The sequence below is a fragment of the Saccostrea echinata genome, unplaced genomic scaffold, assembly GCF_033153115.1.
Source record: "Saccostrea echinata isolate AGI-Se365-2 ecotype Australia unplaced genomic scaffold, CSIRO_AGI_Sech_v1 ptg000217l, whole genome shotgun sequence".
In the NCBI taxonomy this organism is placed as follows: domain Eukaryota; kingdom Metazoa; phylum Mollusca; class Bivalvia; order Ostreida; family Ostreidae; genus Saccostrea; species Saccostrea echinata.
In genome coordinates, this window is record NW_026889966.1 from 1 (window position 1) to 20,000 (window position 20,000).

Genomic DNA, 20,000 nt, shown 5'->3' on the forward strand with positions numbered 1-20,000 from the left:
AGAACTTTCAAAACCTTATTTTGAAGTACTCATCAAAGCGCCATTCTTACACACCTCCAGTGTACAGAGCGAGAAACCTTGTTGCTGCACTGGACCACAATGCAAATTGTGACAGAGAAGCTGCCAAAAGAAAAGATGGATCACTAAGGTTTCTTTTTGTCTCATTCATTTATTTTTTAAGTTAAAATCTACAATATACCATTGTAAATTATTTTGCTGACTAGGTTGGAATGCATTTTGAAATATATTGAATCTTGTACTTTAGGCATCAGCGGTACTACAGCAAAAAAAGTGGAAGATGGTCTGCCTACCCAGTAAGAGAAGAAAAACAATATCCATATGCAACTGACATCATGAAACTGTGTCTTCAGAATAGGATTTTTGACCCTGTTGGTATGAACAAGCCAGTTGTCCTTGATGTGGAGGATCCACGACGTGTGTCCGAGACCCTAGCTCCTGTTGCTCCACCGCCAACTGAATCTCTGGTGGCAGAGAAGAAATCTCGATTTCTCCATGAGAGCATTTAATTAGTCAGAATCAAGAAAAGAGACACGTCTCTGATCTTGTTTAATATTGCAATTTTGAACATTTACCTGTAACAACAAGAAGTCGGTGAGCGAATGCTCACTAGTAATACCCCCACTCTGATGTGAATATACACTCTCATGTTGACATCGAATTCATGCAAAAATGAATCCTACCATATGGCATGCCTAAACAAAGATTGTGCTAAAATTTCAAGCATCTGCACAGAGTAGTTGCTGAGAAAACTGCGACGGAAATTTGGTACATACAGACGCATGGATAAACAGGAAGTTGACATCGGATTCAAACAAAAATGAATCTACCATATGGCTTGCCTAAACAAAGATTGTGCTAAAATTTCAAGCATCTGTGATGAGTAGTTGCTGAGAAAACTGTGACGAAAAATTTGTTAGTGACAGACGCACGGATAAACAGAAAGTTGACATCAGATTCAAATAAAAATGAATCCCACCATATGGCATGCCTAAACAAAGATTGTGCTAAAATTTCAAGCATCTGTGATGAGGAGTTACTGAGAAAACTGCAAAAAAAATTGTTTTGGAGAGACACGGAACACACAGGCATACACACAAGGGTAAAACAGTATACCCCCCACTCCTTTGGAGTTATGCAAGCTACTTATAACAAGGATAATGTTGCAATCAAAAAACTTTTTAGATTTATGATATGCAATTTTCTGAATTGCTTGGATACTTTGAACATTTATGTTATTGCAGAATTTTGTAAATTTGTAAATAATACCTTTAACTCTGACACCCAAGTAACTCATCAATAGGTGTTTGATACAGTCTTTTAAATATGACATTGCATGTTTTGCTTTTTTTGTTCTTTTCTTTTCACATTGATGAATGAAAAATGATACATAGTATTTCAAAGATTTATTCAATGTTTAATTAACCTTATTATTATATAAAAACAGCAATATGTGAAAATCAAATGTTGTCTTTATCAATCTAAGACTCCTTCTATGTATCCCACATATTGACCAGAAGGTTCAGGATATTGGTCTCGAATTTTCCATATGCAGCAGCTGGGAATGACCTTTCGGTTTCCAGCTCCAAGACGGCCATGCATCCACATAACATATTGTCTGTAAGCTGTATGTCGATGAGCTCTGTTGTAGTTGTCATCTCTAGGTTCTGCCAAAGCATCATTCCTAAATCTCATGGCAACTTCGAGAACCAATTCATCTAGCACTATGGTATAGAAATCCTATACATAATAGACATTACACTGACTGTTTATCTTCACCTTTTTTCATATCTAGTTGGTGTATAATAATATTTTGATCAGAATTTGAAAAAATGAAAACTTACAGCTAATTTTGTGTGACAGTTCTGGGGTATTTTTCCACAGCACAGTTTTTCCCTCTCGGTAGGCATCTCCCTACAGTTATTGCAAGAGCACCAGTCTGGAACCGCAGGGCTATTCCCTGGTGTTGGATCCCCATTATCATTTGCAGTCTTCAGGACATCCATCAATAATGAAGGCTGTTTCTTGCAGACTAACTTGAGAGTTTCCTGTAGTGCAGCCAAGTCCATATTGGAAATACATTCCTGAAATTGAAGTGCTTGTTTTAAAAGAATTTTATTGATATTTATAAGCTGGCTGAAATAAGAACTTTATATATTTCAATTGATATAGACATTGATATAGACATTTTATAATATATAAATATTAATATATATGTGTATATACTTCAAGCTGAGATTGTCTGTCCCGTCGAGCCTGAACTGCCATTTCCAGTCTATTCAAGCCAGCTGGCTGCACGCGCTGTCGTCCTCTGCACCTTCCACGTCCTCGACCTCTCAAGACCTAAAATCATAAACAACACTTCATTTGTTTTTTATGTTTTATTTGGGGGGGGGGGGGGGTAGGGGAGGAGTAGAACTGCACTACTACCTCAGTAGCTTTAAACTGTCACATTTTTTTGGGAGAGGGGGTAAAGAGTTTAAATAATTTGCTCCTACCCCAGTAGCTCTAGGCTGTCTGCCTCTACCACGCCCTCTTCGTCTGACATTGGATATCTCTTCATCTGATGAACTTGGTGAATTTGGTGAAACACTCCTTGATCTTGATCCATTTGATAACTATAAAATTAGTACGAATATAATCAAATATGATTTCAAAAATTATTTTTATTTTTTACATTCAAGTAAAACCCACAGTACCTGACCATATGTGAGCCATATTTTTTTTCCACTATATATTTCATTGAAAATCCATTTTTTAAAAATATTATTGCAGTGTCTTTTGTTGCTTATTTTTATAACTAAAACACATAAATGTAGAATTTGTTTGCAGATTCTTCACATAATTTCAAAATAATTTTATCTGTAGTGTAAGAATTGCATTGATATAACATGTCAAATGTGAAAGTAAAATTCCAAGACTCTAATTTACAAGAAATCATAATTTGAGGTAAGAAATTTTTGTCTTGAAAAATTCATGAATTATTCTCACTCTCAGTGATTAGTGTATCATTTTGTTTTGCATTTTGAGACAAGAAAATTTGAACTATTCTGTATTATTCAGAAAAAAAATAATGGAAATTGGACCTCATAACATTTTTTTTATTAAAAAAAAAGGTTTTTCCATGAAATATATAGACTGAAAATGCAGTTATGACTCACTTATTGCCATGATTATACTACATACACGTGTTGACAGAGAAATAATATTCTCAGCAAACTTACATAAACTTGATCTATGCACAATTTTTTATAGGCCTAATGGTTAAAATTTTTATTACTTTTTTTTCTATGCAGACACTAAAAAAGAAGTTCAAATTACTTGAGAGTGCAATAACTAGGCAAATAGGAGCGTAAAACGCGACTTGCACTTGCAGCATCTTACACATTCTACTGATCTGGAGATAGAAATCCCGTTGGGGGCCTCTTCATTTATGCAAACGTCACTCTATTTTCTGTTTAGCCTGTTATGCTTTCGGTGAGGCTTATTTAAGTTTTTATGCAATACTGTGAAAGAAACAACACTTTAAAAATGTTAAAGAGTAAATTTATCACGTACCTCTGATTCTTCCATCTTCGATTTGATAATGGATTCAGCATCTTGCACGCGCTGCTTAATACTCGGTTATCTCCGTATCCCGTCCCGAATATTAATTACCGGTGGCTGGAGAGACGGTCAGTTCAAACAAACGATCGATTTAATTAATGTATTTGTGTATACGCAACAGCTGTAGTTTACTGATACTTGCAGATTATCTATTTCTAACACATTATTGTTAATTAGCCTCATAAAATTGGGTTAAAAAATTGCCGCCGCTGACAGCTTATATTGCTTTAATATCTACTGGAAAAATATTATAGCTCATTACAGGTTATCTTCATGAAAAAACTGTATTTCAAAGGATATTGAAAAGGAATTACATTTGAATGTCAAACATTTAGGATCCTACGGGAAATATACAAGTAATCAAATAAACTACATTCTTAAGACCTAGCGTCTTCAAGTTGTGTTTCACATTTCTGCATATGAATATTTCAAAGTCATCTCTGTTTAAACATTTTGCTTTGTGTGTGTTTGTTTGTTTTGCACAGGAATGAGGATCAAGATACATCATATCAAACAATGCTAGTTCTGGGACATCCCTGTATAAAATAAACATGTATATTTAGTGGTATTACGAAATATATCGCGCAAGTATGGGTCATAGTTTTTTTCTTGAGATGATGTTTTTGACTGTGTGGTGTACTTTGTTGCCATACTACTATTACATGTGGTGTCTCTGTTGGAATCCAAATGTAATAGAATGAAGAACAACATCGTGAAGTCATGCTTTATTGTTGATAGAGGCATGTAAATGTAAAGATGATAGACCTGCACTGCAAATAACCACTTGCTCAATGCATAGGAATATACAGCACACATAAAACGAAAGACAACTCTTGCTACCTTGTCAAAGTACATTTAACCGTACGAGTTGTTGTATACGCGTATTTTGTCTCTGTATTGACAGGGATACTAAAACTGTAACAACGTGCAGGTTATTAAATTGAAATTTATCTACCAGATGTGTCCTTGGAAAATATCAACTAGAGCATGGGACTTTCTTGTTTGTTTGTATTTTGTTTTCTCTCTCCCCATGCAGCCCCCCCCCCTTTTTTCTGATCAGAAATTTTACATGGGAACCTAATGTAAATCAATAATTATGAAGATATTGTAATTATTTGTTTTCCCCTACCCTGTGTACAAGTTACTGCAAGGCTATCCGAATAATATGCCTTCTTCCAGTGACATTAAATCAAAATTCTTTTGCTCACTAGAAATGAATATAGAAAAATTAACACCTTCGTTTCTTTAACACGTCTGCTCAGAGGTATCTTTTCGAAAAATTTGGGTGGCCGTGAAAACGGCCGTTTGTTCTTGCTCTTGGAGGCACAGTATGGTAGGGGTATCTAACCACCGAATCCGTAGAGGGTACGTCCTTGTCTCTTCAGGGCATAGACAACGTCCATGGCTGTGACGGTCTTCCTCTTGGCGTGCTCTGTGTAGGTGACAGCATCACGAATGACGTTCTCAAGGAAAACTTTCAGGACTCCACGGGTCTCCTCGTAGATGAGCCCAGAGATACGTTTGACTCCACCTCTGCGTGCAAGACGTCGGATGGCGGGTTTGGTAATGCCCTGGATGTTATCTCTCAAGACCTTCCTGTGACGCTTGGCGCCCCCCTTTCCAAGACCTTTTCCTCCTTTACCACGTCCAGACATAATTCTGCTTTCAGTAGATAATCTTCTGAAATGTGGGAGCTAGGTAGAGATCGTGGTATATATAGCGCTAATCAACGACGTGCTAGAAGCAGTGGTATCTTGAAAACTTCGGCAGTGCAATTTTCACCTTCCGAAGGCACAGTGTAAGCTAAAGCGCGATTGGTTCGCGCTCTGCGCGCCTTGCGTATTTGCTTTTGTTGACATTTTTTTCGTGTACCCTTGAGCTGTTACTAAATCATGTACTTGTCTATATAGGCAAATCTTAAATTTCAGTAGTTCAGTATATATGATTTCATATTTTTGCGGGGGTTCTGTATACTGTCATATCTTCAGGGAAATAATAATTTAAAACAATATTCTTTAATGCAAGACACATTTAAATAATACGTCTCGTAATAAATAAAATACCACGGTACCAACTCAGTACATGTTATTCTCTGTATCTCTCTTATTATTTCTTTTCAATTATTAATATTATTATTAGTAGTAGTATTTCTTTACGCAGAATAGAAATGTAATAAATATATATATGCAAATGTTTCAAACAACTGACCATATTTATTATTATCTGTCAGAATATTACTCTCAAAACAGTATCCATTGTGTTAGGCATATATTGTTTATCACGCTCTCTGAATTTAAGCAAAATATGTTATTAGAACCATGCATGAATCACTTTTTTATCATTATTATTTCTGTTAACGTGCCTGTAGAATTGCTTGGGATACATGTACGTAATTTTTACAGTGTATTGTTTCTCTCTCAAACTGTTGTGTGACACTCGTTTCATGCGTGTTTTCGTTTGTTTGTTTTCTTTATATATAATACGAGTATAAGCTGCCATAATTGTGCAATTATGCCAGTATTCAAGACAATATCATATCTGTGTGTTTCCTTGCATTCATATATATAATAAACAATATTTCGCCGCCAATAACACCTGACATAAATTATGTGGTCAATATACTTGTGCTCTTTGTTGTCACGTTTCTAATTAGTGCTGTTAAAGAGGGCATCTTTTCTAAAAATTTGGTGGCCGTGAAAACGGCCGTTTGTGTGTTTGTCCGAGACAGGAAAATGTTTAAGCTCTCTCGCCACGGATACGTCTGGCAAGCTGGATGTCCTTTGGCATGATGGTCACTCTCTTAGCGTGGATAGCACACAAGTTGGTATCCTCAAAGAGTCCGACAAGGTAGGCTTCACTGGCTTCCTGGAGGGCCATGACGGCAGAGCTCTGGAAACGCAGATCTGTCTTGAAATCCTGAGCGATTTCACGGACAAGACGCTGGAATGGGAGTTTCCTGATCAACAACTCGGTGCTTTTCTGGTACCTCCTGATCTCACGGAGAGCGACAGTTCCTGGCCTGTATCTGTGGGGCTTCTTAACGCCACCGGTGGCTGGTGCGCTTTTACGGGCTGCCTTGGTAGCCAGCTGTTTTCGTGGGGCCTTGCCTCCAGTAGATTTTCTTGCAGTCTGCTTGGTACGTGCCATCTTCTCTGAGTTCAGATAAAATGAATGACGAGAGCAAGCGTTTACTATAGTTTTATACGGTTTGTGGCTCTTGAATCGAAATCAGCGCGCATTAAGTAAGGATGTTTGCGATTGGTTTGGGGTTAAGAAAGACACCTTGTGATTAGTCGCGCATAGCGTGCTTCCATTGGTCTTAGCTGGAATCATTTCAATCCACCTTTTTGCACAGATTTTGTACTTGGTTAAAATCAATGTTAAATTGTCTATATAAAATAATCTAATAGACCCACTGTATTGAAAGATGTACGATCACAGTAAATATGATAATAACCATGAAGATAGACATATAAACATTCCCTATGCATTTTTTTTTAAATATATTCATTTATTTATTTATTCATTCATTTATTTATATTACTTTTTTTATTATTATATCAATGAATATTACTTTAAAATTTCCTCATGAAATGTTTTTCAGACCATAATGTTTTACTTTAGACATGATCAAGTGTTTGCTGGATTCGACATCCTGACTCATAAACCAGCTCATCATTGCTTTGCTTTCTTTATCCCCACCCCCACCTTAACTTCTGTATGTGTTTATCACTTTAGACTTTAGAAAGTTCAAGAACTTGAATATTTATCAAATTTTGAAGTCCTGTCAAAACAAAGCTTCAAGAAGTTGTTCAAAAACATTGATTTTGTAGAAATATTTGATGTTTGTTGACAAGCCCTGGTATGCATGTGGTTTTGCTTTCAAGAATCTTGTGACCATTTACAGTTTACACGGACACTTGCATGAAAAAAGTCACTGCCTCAGAAATTCATTTTAGTCGTACCAGAGTATGCTTCATTAATTCATTCTGTGTGTGACGTGAAAGCTAGGAAATAAAACCAATTCTAAAATATCAAAGAAGACTTCTGTTCTGTACATTGAATGGAATTACACCGTAACAGTCAGTGAGTGTATGTGTATGAGAAGGTGTGTGAAAATGGTCTATCATATATAATAGTTCAGACTTGACCTGATATTATGTACATTATAAACTAAAATTAATTCACACACTTTTTTAATCATCATTCATTTCACTTACTGCTCCTCCCTATTATTTAGATTATTGTTCAATCAGGAATTCATGTGAGATATGCATGCAATTACAATTACATATTACCATGAGCACATTATCCTAGTTTACACCTAGACAGTGTAGGCATTTGTGTAAGATATATTGTTAGTGAAATTGTAATATTTCACATGTTTGTTTAGTTTAAATTTTCAACACAGACCTCTGCATTCCAAATATTAAAATGAGAAAGAGAGGGAAAAGAAAGGCAATGATTATGCAAATGTTTCGTTAACGAATGTTTTTAAGGCATCTTTTCTAAAAATGTGGGTAGCCCTGAAAAGGGCTTTTTAAATTTTTTTTTTAAGCGTAGACAGTCTGCCTGGAATGCGAAGACTGCTTATTTCTTGGCGGCTGCCTTCTTGGGAGTCTTTGTCTTCTTGGCCGCTGCCTTCTTGGGGGTCTTGGCCTTCTTGGGTTTGGCTGCTGCCTTCTTTGGAGACTTGGGGGCTGCCTTTTTCTTGGGGGACTTGGCTTTCTTGGGTCCGGCTGGTTTCTTGGCTGCTGCCTTCTTCTTTGGAGTCTTGGCCTTCTTCTCTCCCGCAGGCTTCTTGGGCTTGGTGGCGGCCTTCTTGGGCTTGGCTGCCTTGGGTTTGGCTACCTTTTTGGCTTTAGGCTTCTTTTCGGTCTTGGGTTTGTCTCCAAGTTTGAAGGAGCCACTAGCGCCTGTGCCCTTTGCTTGCTTCAGAGCACCTTTCTTAACTCCGCTCTTCAGGGCCATTTTCAGGTGGGCGTTGATAGAGTTAACATCGTTGCCCACTTTGTAGTTGGCCATGATGTACTTGAGAATGGCCTGTCGAGATGAGCCACCACGTTCTTTCAGAGATGCAACAGCAGCGCTAATCATGTCAATGTACTTGGGATGTGCAGCGGGCACCTTAGGCTTTGCGGCCTTCTTCTTGGCTGGGGACTTTGCTGGAGGAGCAGTATCGGCCATGGCTACTGACGAGAGTAAAACGTCGACTTACTTCTCAGGAACTGTGAACAGTGAAATACTCGGGTCACACGCACTTGCTGTTTTTGTTTACACTGAGCGCGGACCGCCTAGAAAACATCTAGTTTGTCGAGACGTTTGTTGTTTTGTTCATGGATGTGTGTTTCAACGTGGGTATTAGCATCCGCGCTGCAGCTCAAGGAATGAACTTCACCACATAACATGAGCAGAATCCCAACCTTTACATTTCTCTCTATCATTCTATCTATTTACATTTTAAGATCGTTCTAACTGTAGTGTTTAAATTCAGGAAAATACGCCTCCAAACTGTCATGTTTGAATTTCGGGGTACGATTAAAGCTAAAAATTTTGCTTCAAAGGACAAAAATCGGGGATGATTTCTTTTATTTTTTTTATTAGACACATTAAAGATTGCCATTTGGATCTCCCCGTCTTATAAAAATTCTTAGTTTGCCCTCCAACTGCGAGAAATTCACAAAGACTGTGTACTGTGTCATACCTGCCTATTTAGACATGCGGTATAGACGACTGATAAACAATATGGAAATTACTTTTTCTTAAACTCTTAATTTCCGTTATTATTGTTGTTATTTTTAAATCATATTCATTCTTTCTTTTCTTTTTCGTGCTAGTGCGTTATGCTGACAAGTTTTCGCATTTCCCTAGTGCATTATACGTGTAATTAATTTTATACATTGCATACTCTAGCTATTTATTTTGCAGGACACACTGTTATATTTCAGGAAGTTGTAAGAACTTGTTTCCAATCGATAAAAAAAATACTTAAAACTAAATGAAGCATAATATCCAGGCACATATATAAACCCGTCGAAAAGCGTCGAAACACAAAACTTTTCACAATGTCATCTGCGTCGCTGATATTTTACCTAAAAATAAAAATAAAAATAAATCATGCTGTTAAAATCACTCCCCAGGATTCTGCTCTTACACGTACGAATACTGTACCTGCATTAAATGGCGTTGTGTATCCAAATAATTTATAAATACGATAAATGGCCATAATATAAGTGAGTCCTAATTTCAATTTTACAGTATTCAGTATTCATTTATTTGAATCTCTTCACCATTTTACAGTAGCATATAGAGACTTACACCAAATAGATAATTTAATACATAGCAATAGCATGCGTGAATAAAAAAGAACAAAAACTAGTACTTTGCTATAAATGTGAAGCATGGGAATTCTAGGCCGGGGAGCATATTTTATTTATTTTCTTTATAAACGAACACATTTTTCTCAGAAAACAGTGTTTATTGCTATTCATGATGTTTTTAAAACTAATTATATTCTTAAATCTTATGTGTTTTTCTGTTAAGCATAGCATTCTTTCTTTTGGTAGTGAAGTGCACATTAGTATGTAATGAAATTCATCTCCGATTTCTTTTAGATTACAATGGGAACAAATTCTGTCTTGTCTTGGTATATTAAGCCAACGTCCATTTTCAATTGGTAAATGATGGTTACGAGTTCGGAATCTCTTTAAGTCAACTTTATTATGTTTTTTTTTATGGTCTTTCTCTGTCTCTATTTACTCTCTCTCTCTTTCACCCTCTGTGGATTCACTTTACACATGTACCAATTAATGGTTTATTTTATATACTGCTTTTCAATGTTAAATGTACTTTATTATGTTTTTTTCTCTCTATTTTACTCTCTTTTTCTCTGGATTCACCTTATATATGTACCAATTAATGATCTATTTTACATACTGTTTTCAATGTTAAATGTACCAATAATTGTTATATGTACCTTGACCTATGGAGAGAACGATTATAGGCATTATGCCTGCTGTTCAATCCATTTCATTTGTAATGAATAAAATATATTTTAAACTAAACTAAGTTCGGAATCTACAAAATGTAGTTGAATCCTGATTTGATAAAATATTAAAATAGTTTTCAAACTTTAATTCGTCTTTGTATATTCTATAATTTAATGCTTTAGGTGAGGTTTGAAGAGTTGATTGCCAACTTTGCTTGAATTGATCAATTAATGCGAGTTTAACTTTCACCTTTAACCATTTTGTATTATTTGAGCTTTGTTCAAGCCAAATATTAGATAGCCCACAATTATTCAGAATATTTCCAATATTTTCAAACCAGCTGATTTTTCCTCCTATTTCTTGATTTATAATAAAGCCTAATTTATAGCATAAATTTTGCAATTTTTGTTTCTTTGCCAGTAATTAATTTTGACCAGTAAGATATCATGCGTGTTTTTATTTGAATTTCCATAGGGTATCGACCAAGCTCACCATATATCATGAAATCTGGAGTTGAATCTTTTAAATGGAGTAAAAGTTTACAGAATTTTAGATGTACCCTTTCTATAATTGCATTATTTGAAAATCCCCACACTTCACATCCATATAACAATATAGGTTGAACGATTTTATCAAACAAATCAAGTTGACACTGTATTGATAGGTTATGTAATCTTCCTTTCTTTAATACTTCATATAATGCTTTTGTTGCTTTTTCAGCTATTTTCTTTTTTGCTGTTTTAAAAGATTAATTTCATTGATAAGAAATTATTGTGAGGTAAAATTAAGCCCGATTACCATGATTCAGAATTACTCAAAATTTCGTTTGAAGTTTTCCGATTTTCCTACTACTATGCATAATATCGATGTGTATATTTTATAATGTATATATATATTTTTTTTATTCATTTTTGTTAAACCTGACATATCTATAGGTGTTTTAATATTTAATTGGTATTACGGTAAGGAAGTCATTTATTTATTTTTAGTGACATGTGCACATTACTTGATTTGTTCACAAACAGTTTAAAAAAAAAAAGTACATGAAAATATACATAATATTTAAATATATGCATTTTGTAAGTATACACCTGTGTGCTAAGATTAGCAGTGTCTGTTATAAAAAAAAAAAAAAAAAAATATTGGAAGATGTATATATATGACACCGAGATACATTTTACAATAGCATTCTTATTTTGGACATTCGTTTAAAACACGTGTTTTCAAAACAAAAAACAAAAAAAACAAAAAAAAAAAAAAAGAAAAAGAAAAAAAAACTTTGACCGGTATTCAGAGTACAAAATTAAGCACAGTGCTATAAAAAAGGAATTTCGTCTTCTATACCATTTCTTACCCAAATTTGTTTTAAAATAAACACAAGTTTGAGTAATAATAATATGTGGATTTTGGATTGAACCCTATTGAAATGTTGTTGTATGGTATATAACACGTGTCACTCTAATAAATCATTTGCTTAGTTACTATATACCTTTGATCGTTGGAAACATTTCTACCATGATTTCTTAACAAATTTGTGCCGTAAAATTTCAGTTTTGCATTTGTTGCGTGATGTCACGCTTACATTTTGAAATTATGTGCCACAAAAATCAATTAGGATTCACTTATGGCCTGGTACTGTATATACGTGAAATTAATGTGATATCTTGGCATGTATATTTTCATTTATTAAACATGCATTTCGTTTCTTATATCAACAGTATGCGCTCAGAGGCATCTTTTCGAAAAAATTGGGTGGCCGTGAAAACGGCCGTTTGGTATATTTGAAAGTCGTACAGACTTTTTTTTTACTTGCTGGCGGACTTCTGGGTCTTCTTGGGGAGGAGCACGGCCTGGATGTTGGGCAGGACACCACCCTGGGCGATGGTCACGCCGGTGTCGCATAATTTACGTTCCGGATACTTCGCGTTTCGGCCGGAACCTTAAAATCATAATATTGGTTCCGGATTTTACTGTAAGTTTGGTTCCGGCCATGGCTGCAATCTTCGAATCGCGGTATCTCTCAATTATTATCTGCCAGATTTCATTCTACACTGAATCATAGAAGTAGTTTTTTCCTTGAGGATTAAGCATGGCGCAGCGGCATGCCATTCTCATGTGGCGCAATGTTCTTTTTATAAGGCGTCATGCCCTTTTTGTACAGCCATTTTAAAAAAATAAATGAATTAAATAGTCCAAGTAAAGATCGTGAAATACGCTTTCTGATACATATACACCGAATAAAATTTGGTCGCAAGAAAGGCTTTGTTTATCTAATGCATACAAATTAAGTCCCTTTGTTTATTTAGTGCATGTCAGGTGTGAATTTCTCGCTTGAATGCACGCTGACCCGGTATTTACAGGGTAATGAGGATAGAAGATAAACTAGACTGAGATTACAAAACCCTAGAAAGAAGCATAATGTCAAAGATAGATTTGATCAGTAAATTTTAATTTTATAATCTGATAAAGTAAAGAATTAAATACAAAATGTTATATGTATTTACAGAGATGCATTCTCTGTTTAAATGATATTACAAGTGTTGCAAATTCCACAATGTCGAGCCTCGAATACATGGCTTCCATTCCTCATAGATATTATCACTTGGCATGAAAATATGATTTATATTCCATTAGAAATAAACAAACATAAAAAATATAATTCACTGATGAAGATAGTTTTATAGTTTTGTGATAAATTAACAATGGCTATTTCAGGAATATGTGGTTTATTCTGCAATGAAACAAACATGAAAACATAACGATATGGTTTATTCCCTTAGAATGAACAAACACAAGTAATTAATGAAAATTATGTTGTTGTTGTTTTTTAAAGACCGTAGGAAGAAAAAAAAACAAGGTTGAAATATGAAAAGTAAAGACCAGCAATGTTGATTTTGAAAATAGCAGTGAGGTAAACTGAATTAGCTCAAATATTTTAGTAAAATCAAGGTTTTAGCAAATTTTAAATGATTTTTTTTTTTATGTTTTAAAGGCCTTCAAATGGACTTTTCTGTAACTTCGATGCATATCCTACCCACCCACCCCTTAAGATATTTGGGAAATAACTTTTATTCCTTGGTGTTTTTTATACATAAAACACAATAAGAAAATGACAATTTTCATGACACTTTAAAACTTTATCGTTTTATACATACCATTATGTTTAATGAATATCAAAATTTGTGGAGAAAAAAAAATTGAAAATACATGTAATTATACATGTAGGCAAAAGGCAAGCGGCAATAATGTAACACCCCTCCATTTTTTTTAAAATCTCAGCCCCCTCCCCCAAATTTGAAAAAAAGGAGGTTATAACAGCTCCAAAAATAAAAATTATTAAAAAAATTGTTAGTTAATTATCTGAGCCCCCCCCCCCCTCCAAAAAAAGGGAGGAGTTTAAATTATAGCATCTGCAAAAATGTAAAATTGTAAATTAATTTTTTTTTTTAATTAAAAATAATTATCATTCCAGGTTACAATTTCTGAGACTAATATCAAACATTTTTGTTTCCTGTTCATTGTATTCCACCTTATAAAAAGATAATAGTAAAATAAATTAAGACTTTTTTGTAACTAAGTTGTTTCTGTTTCACTTTATTACGAAGATAAAAAAGTCCGGAACCATAATTATTGTCAGAATTAACGTTCCGGGTTACAATTGCGGAGAGTATTTTCAAACATATTTGTTACATGTACTAGGTTGTTTCTTTTCCACTTTATTACAAAGAAAAAGTAGCCCGGAACCAAAATTATGGCCATAATTAACTTTCTGGGTTGGAAGTGCTGAGAGTATTTTCAAATATTTTTGTTACTAGGTTGTTTCTTTTCCACTTTATTACGAAGATAAAGTAGCCCGGAACTAAAATTATGGTCATAATTAACGTTCCGGGTTACAATTGCTATGTATTTTCAAATATTTTTGTTACAAGGTTGTTTATTTTCAACTTTATTACAAAGATAAAGTAGCCCGGAACTAAAATTATGGTCATAATTAACGTTCCGGGTTACAATTGCTATATATTTTCAATCATATTTGTTACTAGGTTGTTTCTTTTTCACTTTATTAGGAAAATAAAGTAGCCCGGGACTAAAGTTATGGTCATAATTAACGTTCCGGGTTACAATTGCTATGTATTTTCAAATATTTTTGTTACTAGGTTGTTTCTTTTCCACTTTACTAGGAAGATAAAGTAGCCCGGAACTAAAATTATGGTCATAATTAACGTTCCGGGTTACAATTGCTGAGAGTATTTTCAAATATCTTTGTTACTAGGTTGTTTCTTTTCCACTTTATTACGAAGATAAAGTAGCCCGGAACTAAAATTATGATCATAATTAACGTTCCGGGTTACAATTGCTGAGAGTATTTTCAAATATCTTTGTTACTAGGTTGTTTCTTTTCCACTTTATTACGAAGATAAAGTAGCCCGGAACTAAAATTATGGTCATAATTAACGTTCCGGGTTACAATTGCTATGTATTTTCAAATATTTTTGTTACTAGGTTGTTTCTTTTCCACTTTATTACAAAGATAAAGTAGCCCGGAACTAAAATTATGGTCATAATTAACGTTCCGGGTTACAATTGCTGAGAGTATTTTCAAATATCTTTGTTACTAGGTTGTTTCTTTTCCACTTTATTACGAAGATAAAGTAGCCCGGAACTAAAATTATGGTCATAATTAACGTTCCGGGTTACAATTGCTGAGAGTATTTTCAAATATCTTTGTTACTAGGTTGTTTCTTTTCCACTTTATTACGAAGATAAAGTAGCCCGGAACCAAAACTATGGTCATAATTAACGTTCTGGGTTAGAATTGCTGAGAGTATTTTCAAATATCTTTGTTACTAGGTTGTTTCTTTTCCACTTTATTACGAAGATGAAGTAGCCCGGAACTAAAATTATGGTCATAATTAACGTTCCGGGTAAGAATTGCTGAGAGTATTTTCAAATATTTCTGTTACAAGGTTGTTTATTTTTCACTTTGTTACAAAGAAAAAGTAGCCCGGAACTTCAATTATGGTCACAATTAACGTTCCGGGTTGGAATTGCTGAGAGCATTTTCAAATATCTTTGTTACTAGGTCGTTCCTTTTCCACTTTATTACGAAGATAAAGTAGCCCGGAACTAAAATTATGGTCATAATTAACGTTCCGGGTTACAATTGCTATATATTTTCAATCATATTTGTTACTAGGCTGTTTCTTTTTCACTTTATTAGGAAAATAAAGTAGCCCGGAACTAAAATTATGGTCAAAATTAACGTTCCGGGTTACAATTGCTATGTATTTTCAAATATTTTTGTTACTAGGTTGTTTCTTTTCCACTTTATTAGGAAGATAAAGTAGCCCGGAACTAAAATTATGGTCATAATTAACGTTCCGGGTAAGAATTGCTGAGAGTATTTTCAAATATCTTTGTTAGACTGAGAGAATTTTTAAATATCGTTGTTACTAGGTTGTTTCTTTTCCACTTTATTACGAAGATAAAGTAGCCCGGAACTAAAATTATGGTCATAATTAACGTTCCGGGTTACAATTGCTGAGAGTATTTTCAAATATCTTTGTTACTAGGTTGTTTCTTTTCCACTTTATTACAAAGATAAAGTAGCCCGAAACTAATTTCAATTATCTTTGTTACTAGGTTGTTTCTTTTCCACTTTATTAGGAAGATAAAGTAGCCCGGAACCAAAACTATGGTCATAATTAACGTTCTGGGTTAGAATTGCTGAGAGTATTTTCAAATATCTTTGTTACTGGGTTGTTTCTTCCCCACTTTATTACGAAGGTTAAGTAGCCCGGAACCAATTTATGGTCATAATTAACTTTCTGGGTTGGAAGTGCTGAGAGTATTTTCAAATATCTTTGCTACTAGGTTGTTTCTTTTCCACTTTATTACGAAGATGAAGTAGCCCGGAACCACAAATAATTTTCCGGGTTACAATTTCTGATATTATACTTTCATGTAAATTAGTTAAAACTGATTCGTCGAGAAACATTATTTTGTTAAAAAAACACGATTACCCGCTGAATGATGAAGCCACGCATTCCAGCGTAGCAACATGCAACACTGTTATGTGTACATGTATTTGTATAAAAATTCAGTATAATATAATAAATATTGCATGTAGTTGCGTTTAACATTTAAAATTTTCACCTTTCGAAAACCATTGTCAACCTCGGCTGCGCCTCGATTGACAATGGTTTTCTTGGGGTGCATTCAACTATATGCAATATTTATATAAGAGTAATTTCAAAGTTATTTGTTACCTGTTCATTTTCTCCCACTTTATAACAAAGATAAAATAACCCGGGACCAAGTTAACGGTTATAGTAGACGTTCCAGGTTACAATAGCCAGAGTATATGTAATTTTAATTTCACAGGTGTATTTGTGTATGACAAGACTTTCTCTAGGATACCAACAATTTTGACCTTGACCTTGGAGTTTGAACTATTAAAAAAAAAACCTTTAATTTAACCTTGGCCATAACTTTTGACATTTGATGCTAAGGCTTTTATATTTCACATGTATATTTCATGTGACGGGTCCTTTCCCTGGGTATCATTGATTTTGACCCTTTGAGTTTGACCCACTTTTTAAAAACTATAACCTTGGCCATATATAACTTTTGAACGGTTGGTTCTTGGGCTTTCATATTTCACAGGTATTTTCATTGATACGGGTCCTTTTTTGGAAAACAACATTTTTGATCTCTTGACCTTGAGCTTAGAGTTTAACTTGCACTTTAGAAACTTTACCCTTCACAAAAGACTGCCGTGCGGGAGCATCAGTGTTTCACAAACGCATTTTGTTTTTTATTACGACTCACTTTACCTAATGTGTTTACGTTAAAGCGTTTGAACTTTTTTTTAACTATTAATCTAAAACAATTCCAGTATTTAATGTGAGTATGTAACCCTGTCTTTGACACATAATCTTTCAATTTTAGCCTTAAAAATATATTATTATCAATTGCTTTAGACATATATCTTATCGCATTTCAACAATAACAAACAATGCAAAATAATACACAATGGCATTGTATGGTAGTTTTTATAGATGACTCAACCGTAATATATAATTATATCATGGAGAATTACCATATCATATAAGAAAAAAACTTTTTCTCAACTTAAGGGCATAATGGATATATGTCCCAAAATTACAGAGATCATGGACCTTGTGAGCACTTAATAATTGTACAAATTTGAAAAAAAGACGACTTCTGTCAGTAATACTTCTCGACATATTTTTATAGAAGCTTTTCAAAATGCAGGCAATTTAAAACAAAATGGTATTCATCCTCTACTTCACCACTGCCCCCTCCCAGTTAAAGTTTTCGTTCGTACGTTATAACAACTCTCATTTCATCTTCAACATCCCCCCCCCCTGAATTATTTTTAGATCCACGCATGTTCACTTGAACACATTCTACACATTCCACTCTCCTTAAGTATTTTATTATGACGTCCTGTCTCATTTTCAAGATTACAAGATGAAAGCCTAATTCGTCTAACTTAAATGGAGCTGTGCAGTTTTAAACTAACGAAAATTACACGCCGCATTTTAGTTTCACGGGGGGAGGGGGATATTTTCCATTTTCCACTGCATTCTATAGCGGAAAACATGTTCCAACAGAATTACAGAATAATCTCTTCTTCTTCCCAAATAATTATTGTTTTGAAACTTCGTTTATTTATATAATATATCATTCAGATATGCCTTTTGAAAACTGAGTTCTGAATACATGGTATATAAATCTCGGCGTTCGACATTTTAGCGGGGAAAAATGGACGTTTTAGTGAAAAATGTGACATTTAAGCGGAAATCAAAATACATACTTACATTCAACAAATTGTTAAGTAAATTATAATTATATCTATGCCTCTTCCGTTAGCCAGTCGGGCTAAGTTTTCTGCCCCCTGTTGGGGGGGGGGGGGGGGGGTAGGATTTTGCGCAGGCTCAACAATACTATTAATTTCTCAGGATTGTAAAATACAAATCTGTATCTGTATTACATTTCCTCTTCAGAGTTATTATTACAAATGCTGATAAGTGCACTTACCTGTATAAATAAAAATGAGCTGAGTTTTATTCAATAGTTTTTAGCCGTGACCTTGAAACCTTTGCTAGAATCGGGATCTTAGAAATTTTAAAGTTCGTCATATTTTGCTGGCATTACATTGACTGTTTAAAAAATAAATTTTATCCGAGAAAAAAAAAATCCACAAAATTTTTTACTGAATTATTACAGGAAATTGCTTTTCTTCATATTAAATACTTTATAAATTTTCCGCTGAAATTAATGTTTATTCACACCTTTGCAAGTCCGTCGCCCACACATCTCCTATTATGTTCATTCACGTAATGTGATTTAATTATATAGTTGGCTTTACAAAAACGCAATGGGTGTTTGAAAAAATATATATAAAGATATCAAAATATTATCCAGTAATTTTTTTAATCGTAAATATAATTCATCTACATGTATTTGCATTACCAGCTGATCGGGGTGCCCTTTGCCTAAAACTCATTTAAAATTGCGGAAGTGACATACAGCGATTCGCATGAATGCACATTGTATCGATAGAAGGGAGTCATAAAACAACATGAAGGGGTATATCAATGTAAACAAGTTTCACACCTTCGCGTTCTTTTGTTTACAAAGAAACAACATAATTACGTATAATTCCATGGATTATAGTATTGGTACATGTATTAAGACCGTATATTGGGACTTCTTCTAAATCGATATACGTGTAAATCCTGCTGCATCGTATAACCCGTTAAGAGAAAGAAAAAAATCCAAATTATTTGTAAATATTAATTATAAATAAAGTTTTTAAAAGGGTGCTTGGATGCCCGGAACGTTTATTATGGCCGGAACCAAACTTACGCGGGCCGGAACGTTTATTATAGCCCGGAACCAATATTATAGGTATTTAGCGTTCCGGCCGGAACGCTAAGTTACCCGGAACGTAAATTATGCGACACCGGACAGCAGTTTGTTCAACTCCTCGTCGTTGCGGATGGCCAGCTGCAGATGACGGGGGATGATTCTGGTCTTCTTGTTGTCGCGGGCGGCGTTGCCTGCCAACTCCAAGACTTCGGCGGCCAAGTATTCAAGAACGGCGGCCAGGTACACGGGGGCACCGGCTCCCACTCTCTCGGCGTAGTTGCCCTTCCTCAGCAGACGGTGGATGCGACCCACGGGGAACTGAAGTCCGGCACGGGATGATCGGCTCTTGGCCTTTCCCTTCACCTTGCCTCCTTTACCACGTCCTGACATCTTTGATCTGTTACGAGTAGTTGACGCTCAAGGAATGAAATCAACGAATAACTCAAACTCAGGCTTCGCGACCCTATTTAAACACGCAGGCGGATT

The 20,000-nt window shown here is 34.7% G+C and overlaps 5 protein-coding genes across 5 annotated transcripts; all 5 read right to left on the reverse strand.

Moving 5' to 3' along the window:
- Positions 1 to 1,450: 1,450 nt before the first annotated feature.
- On the reverse strand, positions 1,451 to 2,583 carry LOC133177751 (P2X purinoceptor 7-like). Its single transcript, XM_061312658.1, has 4 exons — positions 2,517 to 2,583; positions 2,245 to 2,361; positions 1,863 to 2,102; positions 1,451 to 1,758 (listed from the first exon to the last, which is right to left on the reverse strand). Exons 2-4 carry the CDS (start codon positions 2,284 to 2,286, stop codon positions 1,495 to 1,497), a joined length of 546 nt encoding a protein of 181 aa, XP_061168642.1. The 5' UTR covers positions 2,287 to 2,361; positions 2,517 to 2,583; the 3' UTR covers positions 1,451 to 1,494.
- A 2,124-nt stretch (positions 2,584 to 4,707) lies between these two features.
- Positions 4,708 to 5,294, reverse strand: LOC133177742 (histone H4). The gene has a single exon (XM_061312651.1). It carries the CDS (start codon positions 5,277 to 5,279, stop codon positions 4,968 to 4,970), a length of 312 nt encoding a protein of 103 aa, XP_061168635.1. The 5' UTR covers positions 5,280 to 5,294; the 3' UTR covers positions 4,708 to 4,967.
- A 1,030-nt stretch (positions 5,295 to 6,324) lies between these two features.
- On the reverse strand, positions 6,325 to 6,801 carry LOC133177738 (histone H3). Its single transcript, XM_061312645.1, has one exon. The coding sequence runs from the start codon at positions 6,769 to 6,771 to the stop codon at positions 6,361 to 6,363; it is 411 nt and encodes a 136-aa protein (XP_061168629.1). The 5' UTR covers positions 6,772 to 6,801; the 3' UTR covers positions 6,325 to 6,360.
- A 1,217-nt stretch (positions 6,802 to 8,018) lies between these two features.
- Positions 8,019 to 8,832, reverse strand: LOC133177748 (histone H1-like). The gene has a single exon (XM_061312656.1). It carries the CDS (start codon positions 8,809 to 8,811, stop codon positions 8,215 to 8,217), a length of 597 nt encoding a protein of 198 aa, XP_061168640.1. The 5' UTR covers positions 8,812 to 8,832; the 3' UTR covers positions 8,019 to 8,214.
- A 10,608-nt stretch (positions 8,833 to 19,440) lies between these two features.
- On the reverse strand, positions 19,441 to 19,955 carry LOC133177745 (histone H2A-like). Its single transcript, XM_061312654.1, has one exon. It carries the CDS (start codon positions 19,902 to 19,904, stop codon positions 19,599 to 19,601), a length of 306 nt encoding a protein of 101 aa, XP_061168638.1. The 5' UTR covers positions 19,905 to 19,955; the 3' UTR covers positions 19,441 to 19,598.
- Between the last annotated feature and the right edge of the window lie 45 nt (positions 19,956 to 20,000).

Coding starts and splice junctions, on each gene's coding strand:
- LOC133177745 (XM_061312654.1), bottom strand. CDS start 19,904: ATGTCAGGACGTGGTAAAGGAGGCAAGGTGAAGGGAAAGGCCAAGAGC.
- LOC133177748 (XM_061312656.1), bottom strand. CDS start 8,811: ATGGCCGATACTGCTCCTCCAGCAAAGTCCCCAGCCAAGAAGAAGGCC.
- LOC133177738 (XM_061312645.1), bottom strand. CDS start 6,771: ATGGCACGTACCAAGCAGACTGCAAGAAAATCTACTGGAGGCAAGGCC.
- LOC133177742 (XM_061312651.1), bottom strand. CDS start 5,279: ATGTCTGGACGTGGTAAAGGAGGAAAAGGTCTTGGAAAGGGGGGCGCC.
- LOC133177751 (XM_061312658.1), bottom strand. CDS start 2,286: ATGGCAGTTCAGGCTCGACGGGACAGACAATCTCAGCTTGAA. Junction 2,103..2,244: donor ACAGACAATCTCAGCTTGAA/GTATATACACAT, acceptor CTTCAATTTCAG/GAATGTATTTCCAATATGGA. Junction 1,759..1,862: donor ACTGTCACACAAAATTAGCT/GTAAGTTTTCAT, acceptor TATTATGTATAG/GATTTCTATACCATAGTGCT.